The sequence below is a fragment of the Gilbertella persicaria genome (assembly GCF_025201335.1).
Source record: "Gilbertella persicaria strain CBS 190.32 chromosome Unknown B0P05scaffold_4, whole genome shotgun sequence".
NCBI lineage: Eukaryota > Fungi > Mucoromycota > Mucoromycetes > Mucorales > Choanephoraceae > Gilbertella > Gilbertella persicaria.
The window spans coordinates 168,134-185,015 of NW_026251965.1; the positions used below are offsets into that span (position 1 = coordinate 168,134).

Genomic DNA, 16,882 nt, shown 5'->3' on the forward strand with positions numbered 1-16,882 from the left:
ATATCATTGCTCGGCAAGAAGTTTCTTCTGCTGCTTGGAAGTACTTTTGGTGCATACCTATCACAACATTGCAGAGAAATGTGATGTATCGATTTCTGACTCGCAAGATTCCCGCTCGCTTATTTCTATCCAAGATTTTTCCTGCTCGCTTCCCTACTGCTGTCTGCATTTTGTGTGGTGATCAGGAGACTGTGTACCATTTCTTCTTTCGCTGCCCCCAAAAATTTCCGTTCTGGGATGCCTTGATCAGGGAATTTCTATGGCCAGGCACCTCTCTGGATCTAGTCTCTGATGCACTTGCATCTTTCAATTTTTCTCGGATTCGGTCTCAAACCAATTGTCCTCTTTCAGTAGCCATGGTAACCTCGATCGGTCTCTCTGAAATCTGGAAGGCCCATTGGACCCATACCATGCAGAACCAACCATTCCATTATCTCTCTGTTCTTCGTAGCACTCGCTATCAAATTATGCTGAAAATGACCTTTCATCTTGAGAGGTCTTTCCTCGCAATAGCTGCTCTTCTTTCCTTTTATATTTTTCTACTTTCTTACTATCGTACCAATTTTGTTTTTCTTTATATTCTCTTACAATAAATAATTACCGAGCACCTCTTTTAGTGGGTCCCTCCTAAGACCACTAATATGTGCGGCAAATAAAATCATTAAAAAAATCGAGCTTTTGGTTAGAACTGCATAAAGACGTAGTTATTTGGCTTTGTTGCAGTGACAAAAGCTATAGATCTTTAGCTTCTGAGTCTATCACAATAAGAATAATAGCAAATTTACTGCTAGAGTATTGAGAATATAGGCAAAAATGTTTCTAATGTTTTCGTTTCCATCTCATCATCTGCATAGTGTAAGTAGCAATCAAACACTTTGATCAAAAGTTAGAGCGTCTGGCGGTTATTTTGGGTATTTAAGCTTATGAACAGCTTTATTTTTCATCTTGTAGCGTCAAAAAGAATATCAAAGAGTTGTCAAGTTCAATATTTTTATGAGTAGCACCCTTTGGTCGAAGGCATATTTTGACCATTTTGGACATGTCACTTTTTTTAGTCCAAATCAACCCCAAAGGTACCATAGATGTTAGTAAACATTATTTGAAGGTACCTAAAGTATTTACGCAGGTATAAACAAATTTTGTGTTACCTTTGTATGTCTAAGAAAAAGAAAAAAATTTGTTTTATCTCCCCCCCCCCCCGTTGAAGCATTTTATATGTTTCATATCTCTACTACATGAAATACATTCACATATTCAACTTTATTATTCGTTTTATCTATAGTAAAAAATACATCCAGCGCAAAAGGCACAATGTCATTTGCATGATTGGATGAAATTAATTCAGAGCATTTCTTTTGCACTATTTTTTTTTTTTTGGCTGATAGTTGTAATTTGATTGCAATGCATCATTATGAGCTATCTCATGCATCTATCGCATTGTAATTCTCAATGGAATTGACTAGCGAATGATACATACAATTTATTCAAACTACAATATATATATAAAAGTAGCTTTTTGCCCAATGTAAGCTTGATCAAGTCAGTATATTCTATTTAATCTGACCAACTGCTCCAACAAAGCGAAATAATCTATTCAAACATTTTATTTTTATGGTAAATGCATTTATTTTGTTAACTATGTCGTACTATATAGGCTATTGCAGTCAATGGAACAAAATTGTCTTTGGAGACTTTATCTATAAAACAATAAATAACTAGTGGTGTACTGTGGATGGTAAAGGTGGTATCGATTTGAGAACCTGCTCATAAACCAAAAAGTTGAGTGAATGAATAGGAAATGCTCGAAGAAGTGTCACACTAAGACCTCTATAAAGACCTTTGATGCCATTCTTCTTTACCAATCTCCGTGTGCAGTCTAGAACACCAGCATATTTCGGCTTGGGCATCATGATGTCCTTCTGTAGATTGGTCTTGATAGCATCTACAGGAAACACAAAAAGCCAACTGAGAATACCACAAAACCCTCCAGACATGAAATGAACTATAGGGCTTCCATCTTGTCCCTGTTTGGATAGTATATATTTCATAGACTCATAGCCTCCAAAATAAATACTTGTACCCAGTGCATCTCGGGCTAATGCAGGATGAGTCATCTTTTCTCTCTCTCTCTCTCTCTCTCTCTCTCTCTCTCTCTATATATATATATATATATCTAAATTACCTGAATGACAACCTAATCCACTCCATAAGCCAAATATGCCTTTACGCTTTACAATTTGCTTCACAGCATGCCAGCTTGTAGAAGACTGATTTGGGGCTGCTTCTGATGCTGATACACGGCCTGATTCTATTTCGCTTTTAAGTATCATTTGTTCTAACTGACGTTGGATCTTGACAAGCTCCAAAGGGCAACTCAAGATACCGATAAAGGCTCCACTGACACCACCACCGATAGCAGCAACTTGTGTTACAGAATTTAAATTGTCAAAGCGAAATCCATTGCTAAGCAAGTGTTTCTTAGTGCCTTCATAAATGGAGAAGGAAACGGATTTGATGATACTGACAGTGACGAGTGGTGGAATCATGCCACGAAAAAAGCCGCGAGCACCTTCTTCAGCATAGGTTACTTTGGCACAATCTAGAATGGATGTATAGTAATGGGTTTGCATGCGAGTTTTAATGGAATCAAACTAAAAATTATTAGTGATGGTTCTTACATGCCTTCTGAACTCACAGGAAACCCTGCCAAAACAGATGTTACCGCAGCACTTGAAGCAGCAATGACAGTTCTATTAGCTAATGAATGTTAGGATAGGCCTCATGGATCGTATGTTATCTACCTTGTAACAATCGTTGTCTGTCAACATCGACATTGCTTTCCCTAATCAAGTGAGTCTCTGATCATCTGGATATGATCTTACCTTAAGTCTTTGACAGACATGTTGACTCAATCTTATGTGTACTCTTCTTTCTGTCAGATTCTTTAAACAAAAAGAACAGGAAAAATAAAGAGTGGTACCTGTTTCCTTCCAGGGTCAATCTGTAATGCAATCTCACTGTTTTCAAATGCCGTCTTTTTTTTCTTTATGTCTTCTTTACGTCAACAAGCACTTGATTCTCTATACAATGTCCTAAAAAATCCTGCTCAATATGGCGATAAGTTCCTAGTACAAATTGTCTCAGCATCTAAAGACGGTCTTGTTTCTCTTAGCCTATTAAGAAACATGGCCACCGTGTTAAACGAATACCCTCTTGAATATCTTGCATATTGTATACCTATAGACAAACAAGCTCGTTTCTATTACAACAGTCATCTCTCCCGAGTAGGCCTTAAAGAACACGCTGAATATTTTGAGACAGACCCGTATGGATTTGTCAAACAAGAAGGCGTTGATAATCAATATCTCGAGGTGCAGCCTGTCATATTCAATAATGGTAGGTTTTACATTGATAATGAGCATTCTCGAGCTCAAACTCAGGATGGCAAACAGCTATATGAATATGATGTGCTGGATATGGAACCATTAGGGAAGCGACAATCTGAAAACGACACGTAGGTATCATTCGTATTTTTTATCAAAAAAAGGGGGAGCTTAGTGTTCAATAGATACTTGGTTTATGATTCACAAGCGTGTTTTAATTGTGGAGAGAGTGGTCATGCATATCAGCATTGTCCTTTACCTAAAGACAATGCCAGGATAGCAAAAAAGAGGCGTGAACATGTGTCAGTACCTCCAAAAGATCTTGCTAAAGAACATGGCTTCAAGCCAGGTCAATTGTCTGAAAAACTCAAGGAAGCGTTGGGCATAAAGGACAACAATCAAGAACCTCCGTATTATAAGCATATGCGCTACTTTGGATTTCCACCTGGCTATTTAACAAGAGAACCAGAAATACTAAAAATATATGATGGTGATGGCAATGAAGTGAGGAATGATGAAGAAGGCTTCATACCGAAGGAAGAACTAATAGAATACCCTGGACTCAATATTCATGATGATTCAGGCCAAGTAGAATACAATCAACAGTTGAAAGAATGGGAGACATATCAGCAGAAACAATGGGAAGAATATCAGAATTGGCTGTATTATTATCCATATTCGCAAGACACACAATCCACGCAGAAACCACAGCTTACAAGTGATGATCATAGTGTAGATATGGACATTTCATCTGAAGATGAAGACTAGTGTTCTAAATAAATACATCTTTTAATGAGAGGCGTGACGGCATCTCTTTTATATAAGTCAGCCGTTTGATGGGCAATAAGCACCCAAAACGAGTCACGATGAACAAACCAAAAGTTGTCTTTTTTGCAATAAAGTATGTTCGTATATACTTTCCCTTTTCTTCTCACTCCTTTACTCTCGTGAATCAGTGCAGTTATGGAAGAAAACAATATTGGCATTAAGCGCTCAGAAGAAGAAACAGCTTTAGAAAGTGAATCTAAAAGACAAAAGCTCAATGAAGACTCCCTTGACCCAACAAAAGAACTCATGCAGTCTCAACTACCTGATACACTTTTACTTGATAAGGACCAGGCTGATACGATCAACGAACTTTTAGAAGGTAGTAATAGTGGTGATGCACTTCAAGGTAACATATATATACATATATACATAGCCATATGCATCTCGTAAAAAAAATATAGAAAAGAAACACTCATCCTTTTTTAGTGGTCTCAACAGAACAAGAGTCTCAAGAAGAAAAGACAAGTACTTGTAAGTCATGCTTTTTTAAACAAACTAATGACATTGTTGTAGTGATAGTTGAAAAGAGCTCAACAGAAGAACAAAAAATGGTGTCAGCAGACGAATTAAAGCCAGTCACAGCTTCACCAGGTAACTACTATCAATGCCTTAATGTCGTACTGATTGATTTATGTAGCGTCTGTGCCTGAATCGCTAGAAAAGAACACAGCTGAAGACAACTCCATCACGAGTGAACAGTTACTGTTTGCATTGACCTCTGTTCCTCCTGTGCAGACAAACACAATAGAAGAAGAAGAGCCTATGCAAACAACAGAAGAAGAAATCAAACCTGTCGAAATACACCCAACGGAACCAAAACCTAAATCTGAAGAAACATCTTTCTCTTCAACAAACACAACGATACCATCAGTTCCTTTAAAAACCACGAACACTAATACAAATACAACTAATAACTCTTTATCCAATGCACTTAATAATTTACCTGATATCAGTGCTGCTTTACGACGTCTCAGTAGTGCTAATGTGTCTGCATCTGTGATTGAACAACTTTCGTCTTCATCCCCTCGATTACCTAATGTTGGTCATTTAGGCGAGCGAAAAGGGTCAATGACCGATGTGTCTCCTTCGGAAATTTTGGGTAATGCTTTAGCTGCTGTTGCAGCTAACGCAGCACGATCCAACCAATCATCACAGTCACAACAACAACCATCACAACCACAACAAAGTAGCAATGCACAAGCAACTGCAACAGCCATTGGCAATCTGGCAGCCATTACTGCTAATATCAGCAATTTGCTTCATTCAGGAGGATTCCATCGAAACTCGTTCAGCCAAGAAGACACACAGAAATTAGCTGCTGCTGTAGCTCGTCAAGCGCAACAGCCAACACAACGTCGCAAGAGTTCAATTGCCGCTTTCTCTACCATGCTGGATCAAGCTATTTCATTAGGAAGAAATAAGACTGACGCGAAGCCTGCCCAGCAATTAGTGCCAGTCCCTACAAAAGAAGTGAGTCAAAGTAAGCCTAAACTCATTGTCAAGAATGATCAAGTCTGGAAATCCATCGAGGGCATTGAAGAAAAGTCACTGGGATTTCAACTATACTCGCCTCATTTGTTACTTCCCAATTTAGAAAATTGTGTGAATGGTTTAATGGAGATTCGTGTGCCAGCACGATTTTTGACATTTGATAATGTGCGTGTCAAGAAAAGAGCTATTTGGGGCACAGATATCTACACCGATGACTCAGACATTGTAGCCAGTAAGGACCCCTCCCCCTTTTTTTTGTGATACTTACTTTTGTACAGTGGCTATTCATTCAGGCAAATATCAGCCAGAGTTTATTGAGCCTACCGTAGAACCTGGAGACCCATTTGCATTGGCTATTGCTGGTAAGCAAAGAGAATCGATAGAAGCAGCAAAGAAATTGGCCATGAGTGGCAAGAAATATGTACATCGTCATGATCATTTAATACCCGATCATGACCTTAAAGTGACCGTAAGAGTCTTGCCTACCTTACAAAGTTATGCAAGCACAATTCGAAACAAATTGAAGTCAAGGGAATGGGGTAGACATGACGGTATGAGTTTATTTGTAAACAAAGTCGAGAAAATCAAGGCAAGTAGAAAGAAGAAGAAGAATATGTATTGATTTTGAAGCAGAAAGGCGATGCTCGATTAAAAGGCCGTCATACACTTAAATCCAACATGTTTGCCTATGAGCTTTACAGAAAACAGGCACTTGGTATTGTCAAAGAACCCAAGCCAGTCGAAGATGATGAACCCAGCAAGGTTGAAAGGGGAAGAGTTAAAAAGACACGCAGAGTGTTGCGTATGTTTCAGGTAAGAAAGAGAAGCATTCTTACTATCTAGCTTACATTAATCTAGATTCGGGCTGAGATGAATAAAAACAGAAAAAACTAAGAGAAAATGGGTATTTTATTACATATCATCAAATTGGCGTGTCAGCTCATCTAATTCTGCTTGAGTTGTCTTGTGTAATTCCTTTAATTGTTCATGCTTTTCTTCCATGTCTACCAATTCTTGTTCAAGACTGGACACCTTTCTTTCCGCTTCTTCTGCCTTTAAATCGGCTTGATTAAAACTAAACATAATTAGCTTATTTAGTCATTCACACTCAATAAACTTACTTTTCATTTATTGTCTTGATTTTATCTTCAGCTGTTTCTAACTGTTCTTCCAAGACCTTGATGCGGTTTTGAAGAGAGAGAATTTCATGGTCTTTGGAAGTATGTTCGGCTTCAAGTTGCTTGATTTGAGCTTCATATTCATCAGCGCGTGCATTAGCTTCTTCTGTCTCAGAACGAAGGGCAGCAATTTTCTACTAGAGTATAAGCCCACTATTTTCCCCTTTTCTCCTTTCTTTCTTTCACACTTACCTCCTTAAACTTTTCCATGTTGAAATAAAAATCTATTAATAAATGAAAAAAGAGAAGAGAAGAAGAAGAAAAAGCTTGAGTGATAAAAGCTTTATTTATACAAACAAATAAAACGGGATACGAAAACAAAAAGGAGTTTTGCTTCTATATCAATCATGCATACATACGCCTTTTTTGGGTGATACGAATAAACAATCAATGTTAGAAAACATGGTTGAGTTAAATAAAATAGAAAACAGCCTCATTCTTTTTCTAGAAAGGTATTTCAGCACACTCGTGCGTATATATATATATATATACAATTTTTATTACTTTGGCTTAAACATCTTTGCTCTCTTCTGAACTTGAATTTTTAACGGCAGCAGCAGCAGCCTGATTCGCTGCGTTGATGACAGCCTTATGAGGTATTGAGGGTGAAGCCGGTCTACTTGATCGTTTTCTTTTTTCCTTTTCAGCAATCACACCAGGAGGTTCAGGTGTAACTACCACTAGATTATCTCGACCACTGCTTGAGGAAGAAAGCGTCAGGACATGATGAACATGACGCTTGCCTGGCTCATGGACTTGACAGACATCTATCTGCTGTACCCATTTATCTGCTAAAATAGTCTGTAGATTGGATCTTCGACTAGGATCTATATCCAAGATGCCGGCCATGACAGGTCTTGATTCACGTGGTAAAAGCTTTAAAAGTCTAAATTGCTGTTGATTATGGTTTGTAGCATAAGCACGGAACGAGGGATCTGTCAAACGAGGTATCCTCCACGGGAATCTTCGTATGGTCATACAGAGGAAAACAATACCGCATGACCAAATATCGGAGAGACGGGGATCGTAAGTAGGTTGTGTATATTGTTCAGGTGCAATATAAGGATCTGAGCCATAAATGCCTATACAAATCAGTCTCCCTTGTCTTTTTTTTCTTTTCTTTCTCTTACCTTTGGTATGAGTAACTGTGTCTTCAAATGGATATTTGTATACTGTTGAACAGCCAAAATCAATGATTTTTAGTATACCAAGGTGGTCCAAAACTAAGTTATCGAGTTTGATATCACGATGAGCAATGCCCATACTTTGCAAATATTCCAGGCCATTTAGCAATTGACGCCAGCAGCAAGCAATTTCCTCTCGAGACATCATGCCACTCATGACAACATTGAACAAATCGTTGGGTGCATATTCCATAATTTCATAAAAGGTGTCGTCTTCTTGAATGATATCAAGTGTCTCAATAACGTTGGGATGGTGAAGTGTGGAACCGATACAGAATTCGGCAGTGACTTTCTTTATATAGTCCTTTTCGCTTTCATGAGATAATCTTTTCCGGAACTGTTTAACCGCAAATGTCTTTTGGTCTGCTGAACGTCTTATCAGTCTAACTGAGCCTCCAGCTCCTTTTCCAATATATCTTCCTATAAACATAAAGCGTAAGCTAATGACAAGCAGGGCCTCTGTTCTTTTTGTTTACCCCAAGTGCCATAACGCCCACCAATATCTTGTCTGAACTGATTAGCAAACGTATCAGGCTTTGTGTATTCTTCTTGAGAGTGATTCGATTGGGTTGGCGATGATGGTGACACAGGGTATGGTTGCTGTTGTTGTTGTTGTTGTGTATTGACAAAAAACCGTCTCAAATCAGACCAAGCCAAAAACAGATCTTTGCGGTCTTGTTGCAATTGAGGAGGTGGGTTATTACGGTGAAAATGTGTTTGGTGATACGCTTCGTTGTATTCAGGTTTTTTAAATACGAATTGAGATGGTGGGGGTGTTGAACAAGTACTTGCTGGTCGGTGTGATAAAACAGGTCGGGGCTGTTGATGTTGAGAAAGAATAGGTGCTGCTGCATTGGAATTTGTGTAAAAAGTGGGTTCTGCAGATGACGTAGAGAGTGTGGGTGAAGGTGGTTTAGAAGACTGAAAGAGTTGTGAACGAGGACGTGAGCTCTTTTGTTTGCCTGTGCTGTTATTGCTTCCTTTTGCAAGTAGTTTTGATAATTCTGATAAGTCTACAGCGGATGGATCCCAAGATCTACGCTGTGGTTTGCTGCTAGTGGCTATCGTATGCGTCACAACTGCTGGAGATAATGATGGGCTGGATGGAACTGACCTCTCAGGCGTAACAACATCATATCGTTGATTGACTAAATGAGTCATAAAGAGAGAGAGAGAGAGAGAGAAAGAGAGAAAGAGAAAGAAATAGAGAGAGAGAGAGGAAGAAAGAAAAATTTTACTATTGGATCCAAACTTTCTATTTAATCATAACCATTCGGGATTCTAAAAAAAACATCGTATGTGGTGAGACGGAGTTTATCCATTATCAATAATGAATAATACAAAAAAGGGGTAAGCCATAACAACGACTTACTCATTCCCTTCTCAGTAATAACTGAATGAGTAAAACCTGTGAATTTTTTCTAGAGACAGGCCCAAAAGAACCATGAATTCAGAGTGAATACCTTCAATTGTCTTTGTTCCTTTCATTTATTGAAACATCAGAGATTTGACAAGAAGCATGGTTGTCAAAATCATTTATATATGACTAGTTTATCAACATTGGGATAAACAAATCTTGGTGAACATCAGTATTCCCATTTACAAGAATTCTGTACTCAAAAAGGGTACACACGCTTTTCCTTTCAAGGTCTTATTGTCCAATGCAATTTCAGAGTCCGTTGCAAAAGAATTTGACGAGAATATCAAACCTGTCTGAATGAGATGGACTAAATAAATTTCATTGTTAAACTCACTGTCTAAATGCTGTTATAGAAAAGCCCTTTGACTAGATCAAGCAAAAAGCGATAATGATTCAGAAGATGATGTATAAGTTTTCTTTATGTTAGAATTGCTTTAGTTAATAAGAACTTGTTCCAATGCGAAATTCTTCAATAGAAAAGGATCTAGTTTAGCTTGTGAATTAGCATAACCTGTGTAAAATTATAATCACGTAGCTGATATAGATAGACTAGCGTATATGTCGAGCTATATTCCTAGCTGTAAAAGCTTCTCAATCACTCTCATGCTCACTTGAAAAAAATGACCACGCTTGTGTTTATATGTAAATTTCGAAAAGATAATTGGTTAAGTGCTCTTTGAAGAACAGTCAAGAAAGAAAACTGTTTATTTACCAAATATATGCTATCAGGTAACGATATTTGGGGAAAATATATGGCTTTTCTGTTCGATGTAAGAGCAACGGAACATCTTGAAGGTAAAATTTGTTCTTTCAAGAACATGTGACAAAGTTCTTCTTGAAGCTCAGAGTTGTTTTGATAAGATTACACAGCGTGTAAAGCCAGCAGTAGTGCGTTACACCAGCACACATCTTGACTGATGCTGGTGGCCACATTAGTTGCGTAGTCGAAGAATCATTGGTTGTTCTCGGAAATTTGCTCTTTTTATTTTAACCATCCTTTCTATATACACGTAAAAAAACGAGGTTTGAATAGATTGAATACTTGAAGTTTTTCTGGCATCCATATCAAATCAAATCCAGCAACAAGGTATGACTGATATTGGTTGCACCAGATAAGCACACGCTTAGAGTATGTGCTTTAGCATCACAACCCAATACTGACGTTCGTCATTGGGTACAGTCCAAAATTGCGTTTAAATGACAGCAGTGTAAGAGATCTTCTCATAGTCGCACCTGTATTCATTTTGTTATCGTCAATGAATGATAACCTTACTTTATCAAAATGTATCATTTTTCTCCTTCTGCACATACATCACCTCATGTCTGTGCGCCGATTGTATTACTTGTATTAGGTACAATATGACTCAAAAAATATGGCTAGCTGAAGATAAGAACATAATAAAAAAAAAAACAATATTAACAAAAGTATGTTGATGATTTGGTGAAGCTTAACATTCCATAGGCACCATTATACCAAGACGTTGTTAACTCGAATTAAGGTTTTCTGTCATAAAACTTTATCTCTAGATAAAAATGTTACACATGCACATAAACACGCACACCTCATTACTCCAAGAATATCTCCCTAACGCTTTCAGTGCATGAAAAAGAGTAAAAATGCTCAAATAGATGAAAACTTGACCGTTTGAAGTTCCTATATAGCATATCATCACTATTTATGACGCCTTTGGATACCCAAAACACATACAGATCATGTTTATTAGGCCACAAGGCACTATTGGTGTCATTTGCGACACTAAAAATCAATATGTTCAAAATGGTCAAAAGGTCAAAATTTTGAAGGGTTATTATCCAGGACCTGCTTTTCATACTCCGCTATTCTGGCTTCTTTTGAGCTTTATGACACAACGGCTAAAGCTATCGTCATGATTCAATGCTTAAAATATGCGCCAAAAGCTCTAGTTTTTGTTGGCTGCTTTTATGTGCGCATCATGTTAGGAGAAAGATGAGATAGGTTTGAGAACCCCTAAAAAGTATTTTGTAGTGTGTCTTTATATTTTGCTAGTAGAGTTGCTGTATTCTTTGCATCAATAAAGTTGAAAAACAAAGAACTACAACTTTTGTTAAGACCTTAAGATGAAACAACTGCGTTTTTAGTCATTGTCAACAGATGCTTATTTTTGGATGGCCACAAGAAAATTTGAAATACCTCAAATTTCACTCTCCGATAAAGGCTGCTTGTATAGGTGTGGTGCCTTTCATGGGCTCTAGATGCATAAAAACAAAGAGATAACAAAGAAGTGTAGTAATGAAAGACATAAATGCAGCAGATAGGCAACCAGCTATTTATAAATAATGGTACAAATCATGCCAAGATGGTGTGCAAATGTTTGGCAAAAGCAAAACAGGGCTTAAACATGCCAATCTTTGATGTTCCATTACTCGACAACCTGACTATCAAACCGGTCCGTTTTTTTATTTTTATTTTTTTGACCATGGAGGATCACGAGAGCTCGTGAAGATGAAAAAGACAAAATTTTTTGAAATGGCCCAATGTAGGTCTGATCTAGCCATCCTTATCAAACAGGATTTCTCAATGACAGATTTATTAACAATAATGGAATGTTGGTGCATCTGATACTACAACAAGCAAGATACCAAAACCATCCTGTTATCGGCTTACTTCTTGATCAAGAGAAGGCGTATGATCGAGTTCATGCCGGATATCTGACTCAGGTGCTACGTGCTTTTGGCTTTCCCTTTTCACTGATTGATAGCATTAGTAGTCTGTTTTTTTTTTTGATAACTCAGTCTATATTAATGTTAATAAATTCCTCACGGAACCAGTCAATCAGAAGCGAGGTCTACGTCAGGGTGACCCTCTTTCACCAATACTGTTCAATCTTGCTTTGGAGCCACTATTATTGTCTATGCTTCAAGTTCCATTGTACCAAGGTTATTCTTCTTCGAACTCCTCAAGCAACCAACAGATCAAATGCCCAGCATATGTGGACGACATCTGTGTCTTTGTTCACGACCAAAATGACTTTGTACGCCTTCAGACTCACTTGAACAATTACGCTAAGGTCTCTAATGCAATTTTCAATCAGCACAAGGCCGAAGCATCTTCACTGAGTGGTGGTACTGTGTCTTCCTGGTCAACACTGTTAAGGCAACGCCGAATTGACACCTACTATTCCGAATCTTCACCAACTATCCTGAGGTATTTAGGTTTCTACATGTCTTATACTAGTACGCAAAGAAATTTTGTTCAGGATATGCTATTTAACAAAGTGCAAACACTGATTTGCGTTTTCTCACAACGACGCTTGTCTCTTCGAGGAGGTCAAATGATTGCAAACACTCTCATCCTGTCCCAACTATGGTTCTGTCTGCGGCTTTTCCACCCGACACAAGCATTTTTAGACCAGATACGGCGGTTGATATACAAGTTTGTCTGGCAAGAGAAATATCCCAAGATATCTTTCAATCAATTATGTCTTCCCCGCCTACAGGGTGGCATTGGTCTTCTAAATCCTGCGCGCCAACACTTAATACTCCAAATGAAATGGCTTTTTGCTCTTCTTGATCGAAACCAAGGTAATACGCTGCTGAAGAGTGCTTTAAGCCATCATCTACTGTTTATGTCTACCAGCTCCTCCTTTCCTACTCTGCCTTTTTTTTTCCCCGGTCTTGCGAAAACATGATATCTGCCATCAGTTCTCTATCATTCCTGTCATATTTCAAGCATTTGACCATTTTGGGATTAACTTTAACCTACAGCGAGTACCTATCCAAACATTGCTGCATTTTCTTTTAACTAGGATGTTCTCTGACCTGCCCTCTGGCCATTGGCTCTATCGACATACAGAATTGCCTGCAATGATCTTCTTCAAGTTTGATGAAAACACGCACTGGCTACGTTTACAAGTACGCACAGAGTATTCCAAGTTTCCCCTCTTATGCCGTTCACTGTACAACGATATACTGATTCGACATTGCGTGCAGTTACAACCCTTTTTGATTCCTTATATCTATAATGAAGTGGAGCAAGTAAATGTTGAAGAAAACGATCAATCATTAGTGAGCTAATTGCATGGCTCTCCTCTCTGGAGCCAATACACGTCCAAGGCTTACAGGATGCATAATTATTCCAGTGCTTCAAATACTCAATTGGATTTGCCATCTAAATTGCTGCGTCTGTTCTGGTCTTCCTCAATGCTTTTACCTTCTAGAACTTTGTGGTTCAGAGTTATCAATAAGAAACTACCTACAGAAGCACAATTGTATAAATCAATCGCGTTCACAACAGTAATTGTCGCCTGTGTTCTTCGAGTATCGACTCTTTTGAACATTTCATTCTTTACTGTCCTTGAAAATGGACCATTTGGATTGAAGTCCTCACTTATTTCTATCCACAGATGTGTTTTTTAGCTGATACGGTTTATCGCCTGCTCTGTCTCGAATCCTGCCTCCTTTCCTACTGCCTGACAGTCGTCCCTTTATGGTTCTATTTGTCTGCCAATGGAGAATATGGTCCGCTTACTGGCGTTTCGCTTTGGACAATCAACCCTTCAACCCTGAGTGGATCATTTCCGACATTATTAGTCAGACTTTGATCTCACTATACAAGCATTCTTTACTCGTAAACGTTTTCTAAGTCTCTCAATGATTACTTCTTATACGCTCCTTTTTTTTTTCAGTCTATCCACGTTACACCCCTCTGTGATGTGTAACTAAAAAAAATACTATACAAAAAAAAATATTATACAAAAAAAATCTGATCCAACCAAAATCAGATAAGGCCATATCTAGGTACTTCTGAGGAAAAGAAAGCGAGTTTACTAAGATGAAAAAGGTGACTTCATTTGAGCATTGCCTTGAAAAATGCAACCAAAGTTCATTGCACACCATAATCAATACAAGAGAGGCCCCTTTTTGGTGATGTCAAATAGCAAACAAGCCTTGATTTTTACATCTATAGATGCGTAAGATGTATGCGAGTAAAATCTACTATAACGCTTGACACTTTTGATGACAATGAGAGAATTTTAGACATAATCTACAATGGATGTCTATTTCAAACATTAACATTTTTTTCTCACAGATACCAGCAATTTCTTCTCGCTGTCGTTAATTACTTTCCAATGTTATTACGTGCCGCTTTCTTTCTACATATAAAAGTGACGCACTTAGAAAGCCTAAGCAATGAAGATTTTTTGTCTACAATAGTGAGCAACAGAAGCAATAATAAAGCAAATGTGCTTGTTTATCATACACAGCTGAAAGAAAGTAGGTTCAATGATATAAATTATATATTAATAAAATACAAGAAAAAATATAGTACAATTAATGAAGCTTTTCCAATGCTTCGGCTTCAGCTTCAGCAATAACTTCAGGAACCATATTATCTTGTTCCAAAAGCTTCTTGATTCTGTATTCTTCATCCAACGTGTCATAGTGAGCAAACAAGTAATAGTAAAGACAACCAACAACAAAAGAACCGCATGCCACACCAGTGTACACCCAGACCATGTTAGGATCGTGTGCAGAAGGAGAGATAGCAAGTGAAATCAAGGCAGCAACACAGTTGGGCCATAAAGAAAGAGCAGACACGAGTGATTTCATGGACTTGGGAGCGTGAGTGTAAGCATATTCCATGGATGTAATAGAGGCAAAAATTTCGGAAAAGGCAATCAAGAAGTAACAAGGAATCTGAATGAAGACAGAGACATTAGAAGCTTCTCCACCAGAGCTGATAAACAAAGGATCCTTGTAAATATAGTATTGAACAACAGCGGCATAAACCATGGAAAGACAGCCCAAAAAGAAACCGACAGTGATACGCATTTGAGAAGCAAATTGGATCTTGAAACGTCTCAACATGGGGTAGAACAACATATCAGTGATGGGAATAAAGATAATCAAGGCGATAGGATCAAAGTTGTTCATGATATCGTTAGGAAGAGAATCAGGTCTGGCCATAACACCAGCTTGAGAAATTAAGTTGTTTGACAAATTGTTGTAGCATACCCAATAGATTGAAAGGGGAACAAAAATTTTACAGGCCATGACGGCTTGTTTCAATTCATCGACAAAGGTATCGTCCCACTTGGAAGCAGCTTGGTCAGCTTCATTAGTCCATTCGCTGACAGCTGGAAGTTCGGAATCGCGTTTGGCAAAATCCAAAACATCCTTGCATTGCTTGCGGGCTTCCTTGTTCTCGGGCAGTTTAGCTTGCTTATTAGCGAATCGGATAACATCCCAAGCTTTCAAAATGACAGAAGTAGTAGCAGCTGGCTTATAGTAGAGCTTGGTACCTGCAATAAATACTATAATGGCAATTGCAAACATACATGTAGGCAACAAGAAAGCAGCATAGAAGCCTACATGGTTCTCAAGAAGAGGACAAATGATACCACCTAAAAGTGAGCCGACATTGATCGCCCAATAAAACCTAAAAAAATTAAGTTATCGATATCAAACGGAGTTGTATTTTTTTCTTACCAGTTATACAGATGTTGGATACTAAGGTCATAATCTACCATGACCAATTCACCAGATTTGAGTTCTTTGACATAATTCTCGGTTCTTCTGTATTGATCTGCACAAAGAGGGGAAACAATACCCTTGATACCACCAGTACCAACTATAGTTATTGTAACACAAATAAGTAACACTTCCTATATATATATATGTTTTCGCTTACAGCCGATAACAACAAGAGAAACAATGTAGCCTGGGAAACCAGCACCGCTTTCAAGAGCAACAGGAATAGAAGTGGTAGTCAAGATTAACCATCCAACCATATAAATAATGGAAAAAATAATAATAGTCCAATAACGGCCGATATATTGATCAGCTACAATAGCACCAAGCATGGGGGTAAAGTAACAAAAAAAAGTGAAAAAGTTTTGCAATGCTGTAGCAGTAGATTGGCCCCTGTTCAATTGACCAGCAGGATCGTCCATGGGACCGTTCTATAATAAAAATAAATATCAACTTGCAAATGTAATATTAAACTTACTTGAACATAGTTTTGGAAAGGAGTAGAGCCACCGTAATATGCGAAGCTAGATAGACAATCGTGAGAAATCTACCCTGCCAATTATAGGCTAAACGAGGAAAAAATTTTCCCTTAATCTGAACCCTGAATTGAATGCTTACCGTTCACTATAGACAATGAGTATCAACAAAGAAATGAATGTATTATTTTACTTACCAGAATTCGTTAATGATAATAAACCAGGCAGCAATAGGAACACCTTCAGCTACACGACGCAAATTGCTTGTGTTTTGATACTTTTCTTCCTTGTCATTGGCCTCAAACTCAACCTGCGTTGTGACGTTAAAGTTTGCTTCAAACTTCTTGTCTTCTTCTTTAAGCATTGTATAAAGAGGGAAAGTAAAAAAAAAAAAAATGACCGAGAAAAGACA

The 16,882-nt window shown here is 38.0% G+C and overlaps 5 protein-coding genes across 5 annotated transcripts; 2 read left to right on the top strand and 3 right to left on the bottom strand.

Annotated features, from left to right (window-relative positions):
• Window positions 1-1,368: 1,368 nt before the first annotated feature.
• Window positions 1,369-2,994, bottom strand: B0P05DRAFT_484195 (mitochondrial carrier domain-containing protein). Its single transcript, XM_051575238.1, has 5 exons — window positions 2,883-2,994; window positions 2,802-2,842; window positions 2,696-2,757; window positions 2,183-2,651; window positions 1,369-2,095 (listed from the first exon to the last, which is right to left on the bottom strand). The coding sequence occupies exons 1-5, from the start codon at window positions 2,900-2,902 to the stop codon at window positions 1,716-1,718; spliced, it is 972 nt and encodes a 323-aa protein (XP_051438658.1). The 5' UTR covers window positions 2,903-2,994; the 3' UTR covers window positions 1,369-1,715.
• On the top strand, window positions 2,981-4,259 carry B0P05DRAFT_525228 (uncharacterized protein). Its single transcript, XM_051576292.1, has 2 exons — window positions 2,981-3,514; window positions 3,569-4,259. The coding sequence occupies exons 1-2, from the start codon at window positions 3,048-3,050 to the stop codon at window positions 4,149-4,151; spliced, it is 1,050 nt and encodes a 349-aa protein (XP_051438659.1). The 5' UTR covers window positions 2,981-3,047; the 3' UTR covers window positions 4,152-4,259.
• A 15-nt stretch (window positions 4,260-4,274) lies between these two features.
• Window positions 4,275-6,639, top strand: B0P05DRAFT_219671 (histone deacetylation protein Rxt3-domain-containing protein). The gene is made up of 6 exons (XM_051573256.1): window positions 4,275-4,557; window positions 4,638-4,682; window positions 4,731-4,802; window positions 4,849-5,934; window positions 5,981-6,515; window positions 6,561-6,639. The coding sequence occupies exons 1-5, from the start codon at window positions 4,347-4,349 to the stop codon at window positions 6,322-6,324; spliced, it is 1,758 nt and encodes a 585-aa protein (XP_051438660.1). The 5' UTR covers window positions 4,275-4,346; the 3' UTR covers window positions 6,325-6,515; window positions 6,561-6,639.
• B0P05DRAFT_634097 (kinase-like domain-containing protein) lies at window positions 6,615-9,309 on the bottom strand (the record flags this gene model as incomplete). The annotated part of the gene is made up of 6 exons (XM_051583536.1): window positions 8,541-9,309; window positions 8,011-8,484; window positions 7,417-7,962; window positions 7,073-7,104; window positions 6,824-7,014; window positions 6,615-6,777 (listed from the first exon to the last, which is right to left on the bottom strand). Exons 1-6 carry the CDS (start codon window positions 9,223-9,225, stop codon window positions 6,615-6,617), a joined length of 2,091 nt encoding a protein of 696 aa, XP_051438661.1. The 5' UTR covers window positions 9,226-9,309.
• A 5,427-nt stretch (window positions 9,310-14,736) lies between these two features.
• On the bottom strand, window positions 14,737-16,865 carry B0P05DRAFT_525250 (POT family-domain-containing protein). The gene is made up of 6 exons (XM_051576293.1): window positions 16,668-16,865; window positions 16,613-16,618; window positions 16,473-16,518; window positions 16,155-16,425; window positions 15,953-16,094; window positions 14,737-15,902 (listed from the first exon to the last, which is right to left on the bottom strand). Exons 1-6 carry the CDS (start codon window positions 16,832-16,834, stop codon window positions 14,795-14,797), a joined length of 1,740 nt encoding a protein of 579 aa, XP_051438662.1. The 5' UTR covers window positions 16,835-16,865; the 3' UTR covers window positions 14,737-14,794.
• Window positions 16,866-16,882: the final 17 nt, after the last annotated feature.